Raw genomic sequence first — 18,757 nt, 5'->3', positions numbered from 1 at the left:
TTACTACATACAGATATATACAGCCACCACTAGAGGGAGCTCAGGAGATTACTACATACAGATATATACAGCAACTACTAGATGGAGCTCAGGAGATTACTACATACAGATATATACAGCCACCACTAGAGGGAGCTCAGGAGATTACTGCATACAGATTATACAGTCACCACTAGAGGGAGCTCAGGAGATAACTACATGCAGATATATACAGCCACCACTAGAGCGAGCTCAGGAGATTACTACATACAGATATATACAGCCACCACTAGAGGGAGCTCAGGAGATAACTACATGCAGATATATACAGCCACCACTAGAGGGAGCTCAGGAGATTACTGCATACAGATATATACAGCCACCACTAGAGCGAGCTCAGGAGCTTACTGCATACAGATATATACAGCCACCACTAGAGCGAGCTCAGGAGATTACTACATACAGATATATACAGCCACCACTAGAGGGAGCTCAGGAGATTACTACATACAGATATATACAGCAACTACTAGAGCGAGCTCAGGAGAATACTACATACATATATATACAGCCACTACTAAAGGGAGCTCAGGAGATTACTACATACAGACATATACAGCCACCACTAGAGGGAGCTCAGGGGATTACTACATACAGATATATACAGCCACCACTAGAGGGAGCTCAGGAGATCACTACATACAGATATGTACAGTCCACAGAAAATCTACTACTAAAGGAAATAGATTAGGAGGCAAATCATAATGAGGTCGTCATTATGGGGGACTTTAACTACCCAGATAACTAGGAAACTGAAACCTGTAGCTCTCCTAAAGGAGCACTTCCTAATAGTGACCATTCAAATTCCAATTGTCATACAAAAGATATATATATATTTTTTTTAAGGGAGGCACAAAAATGTCGCATTCCAAAAAGGAAAATTTCACCAGATAAGAGAGGCCACTGGCCTCACTAACTGGGACAATTTCCTCAAAAATGCAGCCACAAAATTGAATATTTTTAAAAGCTTCCTAAACTATAATTGTGGGAGGTACATACCTTATAAAAGAAGAAAGAGATGAATGACAAAAATAACGCATTTAAATCACTAAAACAGGAAGGTAGCGAGGAAGCATTGAAAAACTACCGTATAAGGAAAAAAACTAAATATGTAAAAGACACATAAAAGCAGCCAAGCTGAACACAGAAAGGCTCATTGTCAAACAGAGTAAAACTAACCCTACTTTCCCATTAAAAGTGCCCTGTCTAAACCAGGAAGAAGTGCAGTGGCATCTTAAAAAGATTAAAATGGACAAATCACAAGGTCCAGATGGCATAACACCCCTTATCCTAAGAGAGTTAAAGGGGTTTTCCAAGATGTTAATACTGATTACCTACCCTCTGGATAGGTCATCAACAGCTGATTGGTGGGAGTCCAACTACCAGGACCTCTGTCGATCAGCTGTTCAAGAAGGCAGTGGTGACCAGAGTAGTAGTAGTAGGACTTTCCGTTGCTTTCCTTAAGCCGAGTGATAACACGTTCATCGGTCAAGTGGCCTAGGTGCAGCTCAGCCCCATTGAAGTGAATGGGGCTGGGCCGTGATAACAAGCACAACCTCTATACAATGTACAGCAATGTGCTTGGTGATCAATGAGAAGGCCTGGCGCTCATGGGAGTGCCGATGCCTTCTCCAACAGCTGAGAAGGCATACTGTATACATACAACAACTGACAGTATACAGTACAGACCAAAAGTTTGGACACACCTTCTCATTCAAAGAGTTTTCTTTATTTTCATGACTATGAAAATTGTAGATTCACACTGAAGGCATCAAAACTATGAATTAACACATGTGGAATTATCTACATAACAAAAAAGTGTGAAACAACTGAAAATAGGTCATATTCTAGGTTCTTCACAGTAGCCACCTTTTGCTTTGATTACTGCTTTGCATTCTCTTGATGAGCTTCAAGAGGTAGTCACCTGAAATGGTCTTCCAACAGTCTTGAAGGAGTTCCCTTTTGCCTTCACTCTGCGGTCCAGCTCACCCCAAACCATCTCGATTGGGTTTAGGTCCGGTGACTGTGGAGGCCAGGTCATCTGGCGCAGCACCCCATCACTCTCCTTCATGGTCAAATAGCCCTTACACAGCCTGGAGGTGTGTTTGGGGTCATTGTCCTGTTGAAAAATAAATGATGGTCCAACTAAACGCAAACCGGATGGAATAACATGCCGCTGCAAGATGCTGTGGTAGCCATGCTGGTTCAGTATGCCTTCAATTTTGAATAAATCCCCAACAGTGTCACCAGCAAAGCACCATCACACCTCCTCCTCCATGCTTCACGGTGGGAACCAGGCATGTAGAGTCCATCCGTTCACCTTTTCTGCGTCGCACAAAGACACGGTGGTTGGAACCAAAGATCTCAAATTTGGACTCATGAGACCAAAGCACAGATTTCCACTGGTCTAATGTCCATTCCTTGTGTTCTTTAGCCCAAACAAGTCTATTCTGCTTGTTGCCTGTCCTTAGCAGTGGTCTCCTAGCAGATATTCTACCATGAAGGCCTGATTCACACAGTCTCCTCTTAGCAGTTGTTCTAGAGATGTGTCTGCTGCTAGAACTCTGGGTGGCATTGACCTGGTCTCTAATCTGAGCTGCTGTTAACCTGCGATTTCTGAGGCTGGTGACTCGGATGAACTTCTCCTCCGCAGCAGAGGTGACTCTTGGTCTTCCTTTCCTGGGGCGGTCCGCATGTCAGCCAGTTTCTTTGTAGCGCTTGATGGTTTTTGTGACTGCACTTGGGGACACTTTTAAAGTTTTCCCAATTTTTCGGACTGACTGACCTTCATTTCTTAAAGTAATGATGGCCGCTCGTTTTTCTTTACTTAGCTGCTTTTTTCTTGCCATAATACAAATTCTAACAGTCTATTCAGTAGGACTATCAGCTGTGCATCCGCCTGACTTCTCGACAACGCAACTGATGGTCCCAACCCCATTTATAAGGCAAGAAATCCCACTTATTAAACCTGACAGGGCACACCTGTGAAGTGAAGACCATTTCAGGTGACTACCTCTTGGAGCTCATCAAGAGAATGCCAAGAGTGTGCAAAGCAGTAATCAAAGCAAAAGGTGGCTACTGTGAAGAACCTAGAATATGACAGATTTTCAGTTGTTTCACACTTTTTTGTTATGTATATAATTCCACATGTGTTAATTCATAGTTTTGATGCCTTCAGTGTGAATCTACAATTGTCATAGTCATGAAAATAAAGAAAACTCTTTGAAGGAGAAGGTGTGTCCAAGCTTTTGGTCTGTACTGTATGTGTGTTTAAGGAGCTCTGTATCTGAACATGGAGCCTTATAGAAGATCTTTTGAAAGTATAAAACAGAGGTTAAAAAAATTCAGTTGTCAAACAGCAGAATACATGATGTGGAGGGGTAGGTATTGTTTACATGTACTTAGTGCTGCATTAGGTGGCTAGAATTCATGACCAATCAGTGTAATATTTATTGCCTGGCACCTGTACATTATCGCCCTTCTCAGGAACTAAATCACAACAGGAGACCTATTAGCAGAGCCCTGGCTGCTCTCTGTTGTGTTACCTGTCTTGAGATCCCATGTTCCTTGGATCACTAATTTGGGCTGTCTGCAGTTATGTTAACAATTATGTTGTCTGTTCTTCTCCCAGATAACTCCTCTATACAGGAAGATGAAGACCTAGACATGGAGTCTGTCAACTGGCCTGGCACAGTCAATGGTCACTCAGAGACATGCACAAGAACTCAGTTTCCCAGCTGGGTAACCTTTGAAGATGAAATTATTGCACTCACTCCTAAAGACTCTCCCCAGAAATCAACAGAGAGTCCACAATCCCCCTCTACCCCTGACAAGAACTTTAGTAGTGTCAAAACCTTAAAAAAAAGGGAGCGACCAAAGAGCTCATTGGTCGACCTTTCCAGGACTCAAAGACTTGACTTTTCAACATTGCACAGGCAGCTCTCATTAAACTCCACGCCTAACAAGGCTCCCAATCCATTCCTTGATGAGGCCTTGAAGGATGTCCAGCCTTCCCCAATTAATCCATTCAGCTCCTTTTTTCAGGAGCAGGAAAAGCGCTCTCAACATTCTTCAGTATCTAGTGGCCCAGGCTCGAGTCAAAGAAATTCTATCTCTATTCTTGCTGAAGAACTTGACACAGAACAGTTTGAAGACTACCGGAAGAAGGTCTTACAAGCAGATGTGGTCGAACAACTCAAGCAGATTCACATAGATGACCCAGATTCCCCTGGGAGCCCTTCTCTGCCAGATGACCCCTTCAATTTTGATGAGCCTATCGGTCCCTGTTTAACATTTACCAGGCCTCAACCAAAAGAAGGATGGTCAATGCTGTTACGAATTCCAGAGAAAAAGAACATTATGTCTTCTAGACATTGGGGTCCCATCTACGTGAAGGTCACAGAAGCAGGATTCCTACAGCTCTTCTATGAGAAGGGTTTGGAAAAACCATTCAGAGAATTTAAACTGGAGGTCAACCATGAGATCTCAGATCCTAAGCTCCAAAACTATGATGAGAGTGGAAGAATTCACACCATCCGTATCGACCGGGTGATATACAGGGAGAGACGAAAATACCAGCCGATGCCGCTTGTCACTCACACAGGGGAGAGGGAGCAGGTGATAAAGCTGGGAACAGTTGACTATTCAGACTTCATCAGCTTTATCTCAACTGTCCAAGATGTTTTGTTTCACCTCCCAGCCACTGTGGACCTCAGCACCATGCACCAGAATTACATTGAAGAGGAGATCACTGTAGATGTCAGAGATGAGTTCAGAGGAATTGTGGCCAAGGAGGAAAACCAGCTTCTACAGCATTCTGTGGTCACGAATGTCCATATTCTCAGTTTTATCTCAGGGATGGCGGACTGCAGGATAGGACTCAACGATGTCCTCATCAAAGGCAATGAAGTTGTCTCTAGACATGATATTATGCCAACCACAACCACCAAGTGGGTGAGACTACATGACTGCCAATTCCATTCATCAGTAGATGAAGAGGCGTTCCATGTCACCAGAACCATCCTGTTCACCCCACTCGATGCCTGCAGGTTTGAATTAATGAGGTTCCGGACTGTATTTTCTGAAAAGACTTTGCCCTTTACTCTCAGGACTGTGGCCTGTGTCCGTGGAGCAGAGGTCGAGCTGCAGAGCTGGGTGGTCATGTCTACTGGCTTCTCCTCTAACAGAGACAGTCTATCCCAGGTTCCATGTGAAAATGTCACTATTCGACACCCAGTGCCACAGGAGTGGGTGAACTATTTCCGAAGAGACAGCGTACTTGGGGAGAGGTCTTTGAAGGCCAAAGTCAACAAGGAGGCCAGTTTTGGTTCCCCCATTTTCTCTGGTTCAGAGCCAGCCATGAGAGTTACACTGGGAACTGCGAAATATGAGCATGCCTATAGTGCCATCGTATGGAGGATCAGCAGACTTCCTGATAAGAACTCAGGTGAGAAGACCTGTCCATCACATCCTGACAGTATCTCTTAGAAGCTCACCAAATTCTTGAACCTTAGTCAGCCCTTAGTTTGCATTCCTCTATGGCCAGTGTAGGGTCCAGTCCGGGGGCTGGAGCTAAACTGCTTTCAGGAGTTAGTGCCTCTCAGAAGACAGTGAATCTCGGGTGTTGGTAACTTTTGAGAGTTAAACAAAACCAGCTGCTCACCTTATACTGGTGTATGGATGTGCGGGGTTCTCAAACTTGCTGATTGCCCAATATCAGACCAAAAGAGAATAAAATCTGTATTTATCAATTGGCACACTCACTTGCTGGCACAACTTACACATACAAAAAAATATATACTGTATATAGTGCCTTAAAAAATTATTCACACCCCATGACCTTTACTATATTTTTTCACGTTACACCCACAAGTCTGTATGTATTTTATGTGATAGACCAACACAAAGTAGCAAATATGTGTAAAATGAAAAGAAAATGATACATGGTTTTCAAAAGAAATTATAAATAAAAAAATATATATATTTTATTCATCCTTCCCCCCCCCCCCCCCCCCCCCCCCCGATTCAGTACTTTGTAGGACCACCTTTCTCTGCAGTTACAGCTGCCAGTCTTTGGGGTCTGTCTCTACCAGCTTTGCACATCTAGAGGCTGAAATTTTTGGCCATTCTTCATTGAAGAAGAGCTCACGCTCAGTCAGGTTGGATGGAGAGCGTCTGTGAGCAGCAGTTTCTTAAGTCTTTGCCAAGATTCTCCATGGGATATAGGTCTGGACTGTGGCCGTTTTAACACATGAAGATGTTTTAAACTCTACCCTTCCATTGTAGCTCTGGCTGGATGTTGAGGGTCGTAGTCTTGCTGGAAGCTGAACCTCCGCCCCAGTCTCTTTTGCAGCCTCGCTCAGGTTTTCCTCCAGGATTTCCCTGTATTTAGCTCCATCCATGTTTCCATCACCTCTCACAAGCTTCCTGATGAAGAAAAGCCTCCCTCCAGCATGATGCCACCACTGCAACATTTCAGAGTGGGGACATTGTGTTCAGGGGGATGTGCAGGGTTAGTTTTCTACCACTCATAGCGTTTTGCATTTAGGCCAAAAAATTCCACCTTGGTCCCCTCTGACCAGAGCACCTCTTTCCACATGTTTGCTGTGTACTCTACATGGCTGCTGGAAAACTGCAGACAGGACCTTCTTATGGCCGCTTTCAGAAATGACTTTCTTCTTGCCTCTCTTCCATAAAGACCAGATTTGTGGACTCCACGACTAATAGTTGTCCTATGGACAGATTCCCCCACCTGAGCTGTGGATCTCTGCAGCTCCTCCATAGTGACCATGAGCCTCTTGGCTGCTTCTCTAATTACTGCTTTCCTCTCCTGGGCTGTCAGTTTAGGTGGACGGCCATGTCTTGTTAGGTTTGCAGTTGTGTCAGACTACTTCCATTTTTGGATGATGGATTGAACAGTGCTCAGTGAGATGTTCAGAGCTTGAGATATTTTTTATAACCTAACCTTGCTTTATACTTCTCCACAACTTTCTCCCTGACCTGTCTGGTGTGTTCCTTCGTTTTCATGATGCTATTTGATCACAAATGTTCTCTAACTAACCTCTGAGGCCTTCACAGAACAGCTGGAGTTATACTGAGAAGACAGTACACAAAGGTGTACGAATGAGGTGACTTCTGGAGGCAATTGGTCACACTGGATTTTATTTAGGGGTCTCAGAGTACAGGGGGCTGAATACAGATGCACCTCACAGATTTTTATTTATTACAATTTTTTTAAACCATTTATCATTTTTTCACCTCACACAGACTTGTACTTTTTGTTGGTCTATCACATAAAATCCCAATAAAATACATGAGTTTTTGGGAATGACATAGGTGTCTCCCAAAAGATAATAGGACGATGTACAAGAGGCATTATTGTGGAAAAAAAAAAAACATTTCTCAGCTTTTATTTACATTTGAGCAAAAAGTGTCCAGTCCAGAATGATTCCTCCCCTTCTCAATAATCAATAGAAAAGCCTTTATTGGCTGTTACAGCGATCAGACGCTTCCTATGATTGCAGACCAGCTTTTTGTAGGTCTCCACAGGTATTTTTGCCCATTCATCTTCAGCAATGAGCTCCAAATCTTTCAGGTCGGAGGGTCTTCCTACCGTCACCCTGATCTTTAGCTCCTCCACAGATTCTCCATTGGATTCCAGTCTGGACTCTGGCTGGGCCTCTCCAAGACGTTAATGTTGTTGTCTGCTGACCATTTCTTCACCACTTTTGCTGTGTGTTTTGGGTCATTGTCATGCTGAAATGTCCACTGGTGCCCAAGGCCATGTTCCTCTGCAGACGGCCTGATGTTGTCGGTGAGAATCCTCATGTATCGCTCTTTTTTCATGGTGCCGTTTACTGGGATTAGGTTCCCTGGTCCAGTGGCTGAAACCCCCCCAAAGCATTAAGTTCCCACCACCATGTTTGACAGTGCGGATGGTGTTCTTTGGGTTGAAGGCTTCTCCTTTTTTACGCCAAATGAAGGAAACATCATTGTGACCAAACAATTACATTTTTGTTTCATCTGACCATAACACAGAAGACCAGAAGTCTTCTTCTTTGTCCAGATGAGCTTTTGCAAAGGCCAAGCGAGCTTTTGTGCGCCTTATCTGGAGAAGTGGCGTCCTCCTTGGTCTGCAGTGTCCGTTGGATTGTCTGCCTTGAGACATTGCCACCCGCATCTTGTATTTTTGTTCTTGTATTTTTTGCTCAAATGTAAATAAAAGCTGAGAAATGTGTTTGTTTTTTTCCACAATAATGAATCTTGTATATCGTTTTATTATCTTCTGGGAGACACCGATGTCATTTCCCATCAAAATTTGCCAGGGGTATGAATAATTATGGTCAGCACTGTATATATAAATATATACATACCTAATTTATTTGAAATTTATTACATAAAACTAAATAAAATATTATGTAAAAATCAGCACATATGAAGTAATACTATAAAATAAATAAATGAATCAGACAAAAATAAAAAATAAATACCATGTATTATAGCCTCTATCTGGCAATCCTCCTATATAAAGGACATGTGTACACACCTATGACGCTGCGGTTAAATAGTGTTAAAATAATACCCGAGTGATCAAAAATAGTCATTAAAAAATTATAATTGAATAGGAGCGTAAGGATCCCAAATTGTGTTAAAAGTTGTATATTGGTGTATGAGGATCGTATATATGGGTATATGAGGATCGTATATATGAGTGTATGAGGATTGTATATGGGTGTATGAATATCGTATGTGGGTGTATGAATATCGTATGTGGGTGTATGAATATCGTATATGGGTGTATGAATATCGTATATATGGGTATATGAGGATCGTATATATGGGTGTATGAGGATCGTATATATGGGTGTATGAGGATCGTATATGGGTGTATGAATATCGTATGTATGGGTGTATGAGGATCGTATATATGGGTGTATGAATATCGTATATGGGTGTATGAGGATCGTATATGGGTGTATGAGGATCATATATATGGGTGTATGAGGATCGTATATATGGGTGTATGAGGATCGTATATGGGTGTATGAGGATTATATATATGGGTGTATGAGGATTATATATATGGGTGTATGAGGATTATATATATGGGTGTATGAGGATTATATATATGGGTGTATGAGGATTATATATATGGGTGTATGAGGATCGTATATATTGGTGTATGAGGATCGTATATATTGGTGTATGAGGATCGTATATGGGTGTATGAGGATCGTATATATGGGTGTATGAGGATTGTGTATGGGTGTATGATGATCGTATATATGGGTGTATGAGGATCGTGTATATGGGTGTATGAGGATCGTGTATATGGGTGTATGAGGATCGTGTATATGGGTGTATGAGGATCGTGTATATGGGTGTATGAGGATCGTGTATATGGGTGTATGAGGATCGTGTATATGGGTGTATGAGGATCGTGTATATGGGTGTATGAGGATCGTGTATATGGGTGTATGAGGATCGTGTATATGGGTGTATGAGGATCGTGTATATGGGTGTATGAGGATCGTGTATATGGGTGTATGAGGATCGTGTATATGGGTGTATGAGGATCGTGTATATGGGTGTATGAGGATTGTGTATATGGGTGTATGAGGATTGTGTATGGGTGTATGAGGATCGTATATATGGGTGTATGAGGATCGTATATATGGGTGTATGAGGATCGTATATATGGGTGTATGAGGATCGTGTATATGGGTGTATGAGGATCGTGTATATGGGTGTATGAGGATCGTGTATATGGGTGTATGAGGATCGTGTATATGGGTGTATGAGGATCGTGTATATGGGTGTATGAGGATCGTATATGGGTGTATGAGGATCGTATATATGGGTGTATGAGGATCGTGTATATGGGTGTATGAGGATCGTGTATATGGGTGTATGAGGATCGTGTATATGGGTGTATGAGGATCGTATATATGGGTGTATGAGGATCGTGTATGGGTGTATGAGGATCGTGTATATGGGTGTATGAGGATCGTGTATGGGTGTATGAGGATTGTATATATGGGTGTATGAGGATCGTATATATGGGTGTATGAGGATCGTATATATGGGTGTATGAGGATCGTGTATATGGGTGTATGAGGATCGTGTATATGGGTGTATGAGGATCGTATATGGGTGTATGAGGATCGTATATATGGGTGTATGAGGATCGTGTATGGGTGTATGAGGATCGTATATATGGGTGTATGAGGATCGTATATATGGGTGTATGAGGATCGTATATATGGGTGTATGAGGATCGTGTATGGGTGTATGAGGATCGTGTATGGGTGTATGAGGATCGTATATATGGGTGTATGAGGATCGTGTATGGGTGTATGAGGATCGTATATATGGGTGTATGAGGATCGTGTATGGGTGTATGAGGATCGTATATATGGGTGTATGAGGATCGTATATATGGGTGTATGAGGATCGTATATATGGGTGTATGAGGATCGTGTATGGGTGTATGAGGATCGTATATGGGTGTATGAGGATCGTATATATGGGTGTATGAGGATCGTGTATGGGTGTATGAGGATCGTATATGGGTGTATGAGGATCGTATATGGGTGTATGAGGATCGTATATATGGGTGTATGAGGATCGTGTATGGGTGTATGAGGATCGTATATATGGGTGTATGAGGATCGTATATATGGGTGTATGAGGATCGTATATATGGGTGTATGAGGATCGTGTATGGGTGTAGATAGGTCATCGTGATAACAATCTTAGAAATCCTCTGTGTGCTCGCGCCCTTTATATATGCGGATTGCCAGATCGCGTCTATGACATACGGCATTTATTTATTTTGTGCTATTTCAGTTTCAAGTAACTAATTTAAATTTCAAATAAATTTTGTATATTCATAAAAACGATGTATATTGAGATCAGGAGCGACTGGTATTTATTGCGACCTCCCTTGAGCTAAACAGAAGCCTGCATGGTTCTTTCCAGCTAGAAGTCCCAGTAACGTCTCAGGAGGTTTCTTCTCTCCTAGGATGGGGTCACCCCCACTGCTTCTACTGCCACCTGGAGTTGGGCTCAGACAGGGAAGTGCCCCCAATTTTCGGCAAGTACGTGGAGGTGGAATTTTCTATGCCTGCGGCATCTGCCTCCAAGACAGCGGTGCGCTCCATCTCAGTAGAAGAGAGGACAGAACTCAAGAAGTGGGTGAACTACTCCGCCCATTATTACTACAAGGTGAGAGTATGGCGGGGTATAGTGTATGAATGGAGACATGTACATCGGGTTCTTGTGCCCATCCGCGCGCCGCTCTCTTTGTCTGCTGTGGGATCTCATAGGTTTATCCTTCTCTTTGGTTAGGTGGAAATTGAGCAGAAGAAGACTCTGAACCCCGACGTGGAGGAAGAGACCGTAGAGAATCCTGCTGAATGTGCTGCCCAATAAATGCCCAGGGACCTGGAGCACATCAATTACTGCAGCCATACTGATGGCAAAAGACTGGCACAGACACCAGTACCCACGGGAGACGATGAGGAACTGAGGTGGCAGATTCCTGGACATTGACACCAAAGTGACTTTGGTAACATTAGAAGTTGTGACTGCACTAGAGAAGGAACCAGTAGAAGACATCTGTAGAGGACCAAGGAGCAGAGCCGACGTGGAGATCTGTGGGGGCAGAGAATCGCACAGTCTGTCTGGGGTCGCCTTCCCCTACTGACCATCTGCTGTGATGAGACTGGACTCCCCCTCGGGAAGAGCTAAACCCCCTCCGAATGTTGATTAAATGGACCAAGAGCGGCTGTTATCTTGTGTTTGATGCTAGGTGTCAAAGGAACATTCCAAGACGGGTGAATACGGGGGACGGGTGAATGGGTGAATATGGGGGATGGGTGAATATGGTAGATGGGTGAATACGGGGAATGGATGAATACGGGAGACGGGTGAATATGGGGGATAAGTAAATATGGTAGACGGCTGAATATGGGGGATGGGTGAATATGGGAGACGGGTGAATACGGGGGATGGGTGAATATGGGAGACGGGTGAAAACAGAGGATGGGTGGATATGGGAGACGGGTGAATGCAGAGGACCGGTGACATCTCAGGAGAGTTGATTTTCAGGATTGTGGGCAGTTTTGTGGGCACTGTGCCTATAATCTTGATGGATAATGGGGCAGATTTCCTAGTCCCATAGATGGCGGTGGTCCAGGCCTGCGCTATATTTCTCACAGGGGCCCCGGCTGATGCGGCACTTGGTGCAGACACGTCTTACTCTGAGACAGAATTTTGCATCAGAGTTTAGGTGAAATATGGGGCATTATGGGCCGCACCAGTGGCTTTTCTGCACGGCGCTCACCACTTTCTGAAAAGGCGCAGCGAGCAGAGGATGGCGCAGGGGGTCCGCCATGTTTCTCGTCTTTTGCTGCGGTACATGTCATTCTGGTGCACGGACTGCCGGAGCAGGCGCCCACGCCTCGTCACAAGTTAGGCTACTTTCACATTAGCGTTGGGGGCTCCGCTTGTGTGTTCCGTTTAAAGGCTCTCACAAGCGGCCATTAACGCTTCCGTCCAGCCCTAATGCATTCTGAGTGGATGCGGATCCGCTCAGAATGCATCAGTCTGGCAGCGTTCAGCCTCCGCTCCGCAGGCGGACACCTGAACGCTGCTTGCAGCCGTGTGGAGGCAAACGGATCCGTCCAGACTGACAGTGTAAGCCAATGGGGACGGATCCGTTTGACGTCGATACAATATGGCTCAATTTTCAAACGGATCCGTCCCCCATTGACTTTCAATGTAAAGTCTGGACGGATCCGTCTGAAGCTACTTTCACACTTAGAATTTCCGTTCTGAACGGATCCACCGTCTTCATTATATGAGCCTTAGTCACATCCTCCGGCAGCACAGGGGAGTCCAAATATCCCATAAAACACCCGTCTTTGATAAATCTCCCCCACTGTGTTCTGCCAGGTTTTGTTTACATTTTGTATTATACTTCAGTCACATCCAGAGCTGCATTCACATTTCATCTATCTAAGGCTACTTTCACACTTGCGTTCAGAGCGGATCCGTCTGCATTATATTTCAGAAAATGTGAAAGTAGCCGCAGACGGATCCGTCCAGACTTTACATTGAAAGTCAATGGGGGACGGATCCGTTTGAAAATTGAGCCATATTGTGTCAAATTCAAACGGATCCGTCCCCGTTGGCTTACACTGTCAGTCTGGACGGATCCGTTTGCCTTCGTTCGGGTGTCCGCCTGCGGAGCGGAGGACAGACGCTGCCAGACTGAGGCATTCTGAGCGGAGCCGCGTCCACTCAGAATGCATTAGGGCTGGACGGATCCGTTCGGGGCCACTTGTGAGAGCCTTCAAACGGAAGTCACAAGCGGAGCCCCGAACGCTAGTGTGAAAGTAGCCTTATACTCTAGTTATAGCTAAATCTGCAGTAACAAATCTGCTACTTTTTGGGAACAGTATGGTTTATCTGCACAGCAAACAAACAGAAAAGTGACTGCAGCTCTGGGTGTGACTGGTGTGTAAGATGGTGTGAATCGCTGCTCTGACAATGGGGACGAGTCTTCTGATGTCGGCCTCTTCTGCCCGGTCTGCTGCTACACATCAACCTGCACTGACACTGTGGGGGCATCTCCACCCTGCCCCCGATCACAGGCCGGCCGGGTACACCTGGGGGGTGTGGATGTCGCCTCATGGTTTCTGACTCGTCTGCTGGGCCCCACAATGCAGCTGCCCTAGGGTGTCAGGGGCCCATCACGATACAGATGGTCAGAAGCAGTCTGCCCCTGGTGGTCACCACTGGACATTACACAGCTGGAGCAATCACCATAATCAATGAGAGGCAATCTGACTGATAACAGGAAGAGTTATCATGGGGACAGAGAAAGGCTCATATATATCTCCTTCGTTTTCTTCCATATGAGAGAAGTGCATACAAAGGGTTAATTATTTTTATTGCATACACACAATATATCACTCCCATCATCCCTATGCACAAGGACTCAAGTCACAACAGAGCCACAAAAACTCCCAGCCACCATCCTGTGGTCAGATCCATGTACAGCAGGCACTGTAGATGTCTTCCTGCTCTCTGCCGCCATCCTGTGGTCAGATCCATGTACAGCAGGCACTGTAGATGCAATCCTGCTCTCTGCCGCCCTCCTGTGGTCAGATCCATGTACAGCAGGCACTATAGATGTCATCCTGCTCTCTGCCGCCCTCCTGTGGTCAGATCAGTATATAGCAGGCACTGTAGATGTCTTCCTGCTCTCTGCCGCCATCCTGTGGTCAGATCCATGTACAGCAGGCACTGTAGATGTCTTCCTGCTCTCTGCCGCCATCCTGTGGTCAGATCCATGTACAGCAGGCACTGTAGATGTCATCCTGCTCTCTGCCGCCATCCTGTGGTCAGATCAGTATATAGCGGGCATTGTAGATGTCTTCCTGCTCTCTGTCGCCATCCTGTGGTCAGATCAGTATATAGCGGGCACTGTAGATGTCTTCCTGCTCTCTGCCGCCATCCTGTGGTCAGATCAGTATACAGCAGTCACTGTAGATGTCACACTGCTCTCTGCCGCCATCCTGTGGTCAGATCCATGTACAGCAGGCACTATAGATATCATCCTGCTCTCTGCCGCCATCCTGTGGTCAGATCAGTATATAGCGGGCACTGTAGATGTCACCCTGCTCTCTGCCGCCCTCCTGTGGTCAGATCCATGTACAGCAGGCACTGTAGATGTCATCCTGCTCTCTGCCGCCATCCTGTGGTCAGATCAGTATATAGCGGGCACTGTAGATGCAATCCTGCTCTCTTGCCGCCCTCCTGTGGTCGGATCAGTATATAGTAGGCACTGTAGATGTCTTCCTGCTCTCTTGCCGCCCTCCTGTGGTCGGATCAGTATATAGTAGGCACTGTAGATGTCTTCCTGCTCTCTGCCGCCATCCTGTGGTCGGATCAGTATATAGTAGGCACTGTAGATGCAATCCTGCTCTCTTGCCGCCCTCCTGTGGTCGGATCAGTATATAGTAGGCACTGTAGATGTCTTCCTGCTCTCTTGCCGCCCTCCTGTGGTCGGATCAGTATACAGCAGTCACTGTAGATGTCTTCCTGCTCTCTGCCGCCATCCTGTGGTCAGATCCATGTACAGCAGGCACTGTAGATGTCTTCCTGCTCTCTGCCGCCATCCTGTGGTCAGATCCATGTACAGCAGGCACTGTAGATGTCTTCCTGCTCTCTGCCGCCCTCCTGTGGTCGGATCAGTATATAGTAGGCACTGTAGATGTCATCCTGCTCTCTGTCGCCATCCTGTGGTCAGATCCATGTACAGCAGGCACTGTAGATGTCATCCTGCTCTCTGCCGCCATCCTGTGGTCAGATCAGTATATAGCAGGCACTGTAGATGTCATCCTGCTCTCTGCCGCCCTTCTGTAGTCATATCCATGTACAGCAGGCACTGTAGATGTCTTCCTGCTCTCTGCCGCCATCCTGTGGTCAGATCCATGTACAGCAGGCACTGTAGATGTCATCCTGCTCTCTGCCGCCATCCTGTGGTCAGATCAGTATATAGCGGGCCCTGTAGATGTCATCCTGCTCTCTGCCGCCGTCCTGTGGTCAGATCCATGTACAGCAGGCACTGTAGATGTCATCCTGTGGTCAGATCAGTATATAGCGGGCATTGTAGATGTCTTCCTGCTCTCTGTCGCCATCCTGTGGTCAGATCAGTATACAGCAGTCACTGTAGATGCAATCCTGCTCTCTGTCGCCATCCTGTGGTCAGATCCATGTACAGCAGGCACTGTAGATGTCATCCTGCTCTCTGCCGCCATCCTGTGGTCAGATCAGTATATAGCGGGCACTGTAGATGCAATCCTGCTCTCGGCCGCCCTCCTGTGGTCAGATCAGTATATAGCGGGCATTGTAGATGTCATCCTGCTCTCTGCCGCCGTCCTGTGGTCAGATCAGTATATAGCGGGCACTGTAGATGTCTTCCTGCTCTCTGCCGCCCTCCTGTGGTCACATCCATGTACAGCAGGCACTGTAAATGTCATCCTGCTCTCTGCCGCCGTCCTGTGGTCAGATCAGTATATAGCGGGCACTGTAGATGTCATCTTGCTCTCTGCCGCCCTCCTGTGGTCAGATCAGTATATAGCGGGCACTGTAGATGTCATCCTGCTCTCTGCCGCCCTCCTGTGGTCAGATCAGTATATAGCAGGCACTGTAAATGTCATCCTGCTCTCTGCCGCCCTCCTGTGGTCAGATCAGTATATAGCAGGCACTGTAAATGTCTTCCTGCTCTCTGTCGCCATCCTGTGGTCAGATCCATGTACAGCAGGCACTGTAGACGTCATCCTGCTCTCTGCCGCCCTCCTGTGGTCAGATCAGTATATAGCGGGCACTGTAGATGTCTTCCTGCTCTCTGCCGCCATCCTGTGGTCATATCTATGTACAACAGGTACTGTAGACGTCATCCTCTCTGCCGCCCTCCTGTGGTCAGATCTATGTAAAGCAGGTACTGTAGACGTCTTCCTGCTCTCTGCCGCCATCCTGTGATCAGATCAGTATACAGCAGGCACTGTAGATGTCTTCCTGCTCTCTGCCGCCATCCTGTGGTCAGATCAGTATACAGCAGGCACTGTACACGTCACCCTGCTCTCTGCCGCCATCCAGTGGCTGAGTCTGATACTGCAGGGACTCTTAGGAGGACTGTTCTGCGAATCTTCTGGCGGAGCTGATCCATTCCTTCCTTTTATTATTTCCTCTAGTCGCCGCCCCTCCGTACTAAAGTAAAGTCCCGGGGTCACATATGCTGAGCAGGGTCACCGTGCACTGCGGTTCAGGGCGGACTTCACACATTGACGTTACACACCCCGCCGCTGTAGAACCACAAGTCCCAGCACGTCCGCTCTGCTAGCGCCGCGCTCCTCGCTGCCCTGTGCGCCCGCACTCCCGGTCTGGCACCTCACGGGTTAAGGATGCAGCTTCCCCATCAGGCCTGAAAACTACGACTCCCAGCAGCCTCCGGCGGCCCCCTCCCCCATTCCACCCCCTCCCGTGACGCGCTCTTCGCGCGAGATTTCCCGCCCCCGTGACCTGGTAGCTGCGTCTGGGCGCTCGGTGTCCGTATATAAAGGAGAAGCAGCGGACGAGAGCGGAGGCAGCACCGGGGCAGGCGAGGCTCACTGCGGGACATGGCCACCGCGGCCAACGCCAACCCCGTGGTAAGAGCCCGGAGCCCCCGTATGGCTGCGGGGCACCGGGTCCTCCGCCTGGACACCCCGTTTCGGGTGTCGCCTCACAGCCCGGTGTTGAGGTGTCAGAGCGAATATTCGGGGTCCTCTCTGTGGTGGGGCTCCTAGGTGGTCCCTCTCTGGAGATGCGGGGAGATTCGTCTATTAGGAAGGCACACAGGGGCCCCACATGTGATGGGGCCCCTGAGTCTGGGGCATTGTTTGTGTTAATCAGTAATTGGGATTTATGTTCAAATAGACATGTTTTACCCAACATGGGGGCCCCCAATTCAGCAGGTTCCCAATGGTGGGGCCCCCAATTCAGCAGGTTCCCAATGGTGGGGCCCCCAATTCAGCAGGTTCCCAATGGTGGGGCCCCCAATTCAGCAGGTTCCCAATGGTGGGGCCCCCAATTCAGCAGGTTCCCAATGGTGGGGCCCCCAATTCAGCAGGTTCCCAATGGTGGGGCCCCCAATTCAGCAGGTTCCCAATGGTGGGGCCCCCAATTCAGCAGGTTCCCAATGGTGGGGCCCCCAATTCAGCAGGTTCCCAATGGTGGGGCCCCCAATTCAGCAGGTTCCCAATGGTGGGGCCCCCAATTCAGCAGGTTCCCAATGGTGGGGCCCCCAATTCAGCAGGTTCCCAATGGTAGGGCCCCCTGTTTCAGCAGGTTCACGGTAGTGGGCCCCCAGTTTCAGCAGGTTCGCGGTAGTGGGCCCCCTGTTTCAGCAGGTTCACGGTAGTGGGGGGGCCCCCCGTTTCAGCAGGTTCACGGTAGTGGGGGGCCCCCCGTTTCAGCAGGTTCACGGTAGTGGGGGGCCCCCCGTTTCAGCAGGTTCACGGTAGTGGGGGCCCCCGTTTCAGCAGGTTCACGGTAGTGGGGGGGCCCCCATTTCAGCAGGTTCCCAATGAAAGGTGGGGGCCAAACTTCTGACAACCCGCTGAACCAGGGGGGCCCCGGTTTAGCAGGTTCCCAATGGTGGAGATCCTGGTTCAGTAGGCTTGGGCCCCAGGTTCAGCCTGTTCTTGGGGTGGGGGGTTCAGCAGGTTGTCAGAAGTTGGGGCCCACCTTTCATTAGGGTATACTGTTCATTGACTCCCCAGGTATGGGGGCCATAGCGCTGCAGAGTAAGGGACCCCTGTGGCCCTCTTTCTGGGGTGTGAGGGGTTAATCGTCTGGCCCTGGACTCTCTATGGGGATGTCTGGTAGGATGCTGGGTTGTCACTTTCTAGTTGTGTCCCCCTCTGTCATTGGGGTGGGGTACAGTTGCACCCCCGTCTCCCCATGTGGTACATTATATACGCGCTGTTACATTGTGTCCCGTGGTACGGTCGTCCTGATGCACTGTGTCTCTTCTGCTGCTGCTCCTCCCTCGCTGCCTCTATATACACTGAGCTGAGTGGGGGAGGGGATGAGTCCTGCTGACGTCACTGCCCCTCCCCCGTCTATATAAAGTGTGTTCAGTCCCCGGAGTGCAGAGCCCTGC

At 47.4% G+C, this 18,757-nt stretch overlaps 1 protein-coding gene across 1 annotated transcript in view; it reads left to right on the top strand.

Annotated features, from left to right (window-relative positions):
- LOC122921257 (stonin-2-like) overlaps nucleotides 1–18,757 on the top strand; it is a 53,604-nt gene that overhangs the window by 30,509 nt on the left and 4,338 nt on the right. Inside the window, exons 5-9 of the mRNA XM_044271238.1 lie at nucleotides 3,671–5,485; nucleotides 11,063–11,265; nucleotides 11,389–11,439; nucleotides 12,400–12,512; nucleotides 17,174–17,261. Coding sequence (XP_044127173.1) covers nucleotides 3,671–5,485; nucleotides 11,063–11,265; nucleotides 11,389–11,439; nucleotides 12,400–12,512; nucleotides 17,174–17,261 — 2,270 coding nt within the window. The remainder of the gene's footprint in view (nucleotides 1–3,670; nucleotides 5,486–11,062; nucleotides 11,266–11,388; nucleotides 11,440–12,399; nucleotides 12,513–17,173; nucleotides 17,262–18,757) is intronic.

The sequence above is a fragment of the Bufo gargarizans genome, chromosome 11 (assembly GCF_014858855.1).
Source record: "Bufo gargarizans isolate SCDJY-AF-19 chromosome 11, ASM1485885v1, whole genome shotgun sequence".
NCBI classification, from domain to species: domain Eukaryota; kingdom Metazoa; phylum Chordata; class Amphibia; order Anura; family Bufonidae; genus Bufo; species Bufo gargarizans.
The sequence above is the reverse complement of the archived record's forward strand: the minus strand, read 5'-3'. Positions and strand labels throughout refer to the sequence as shown.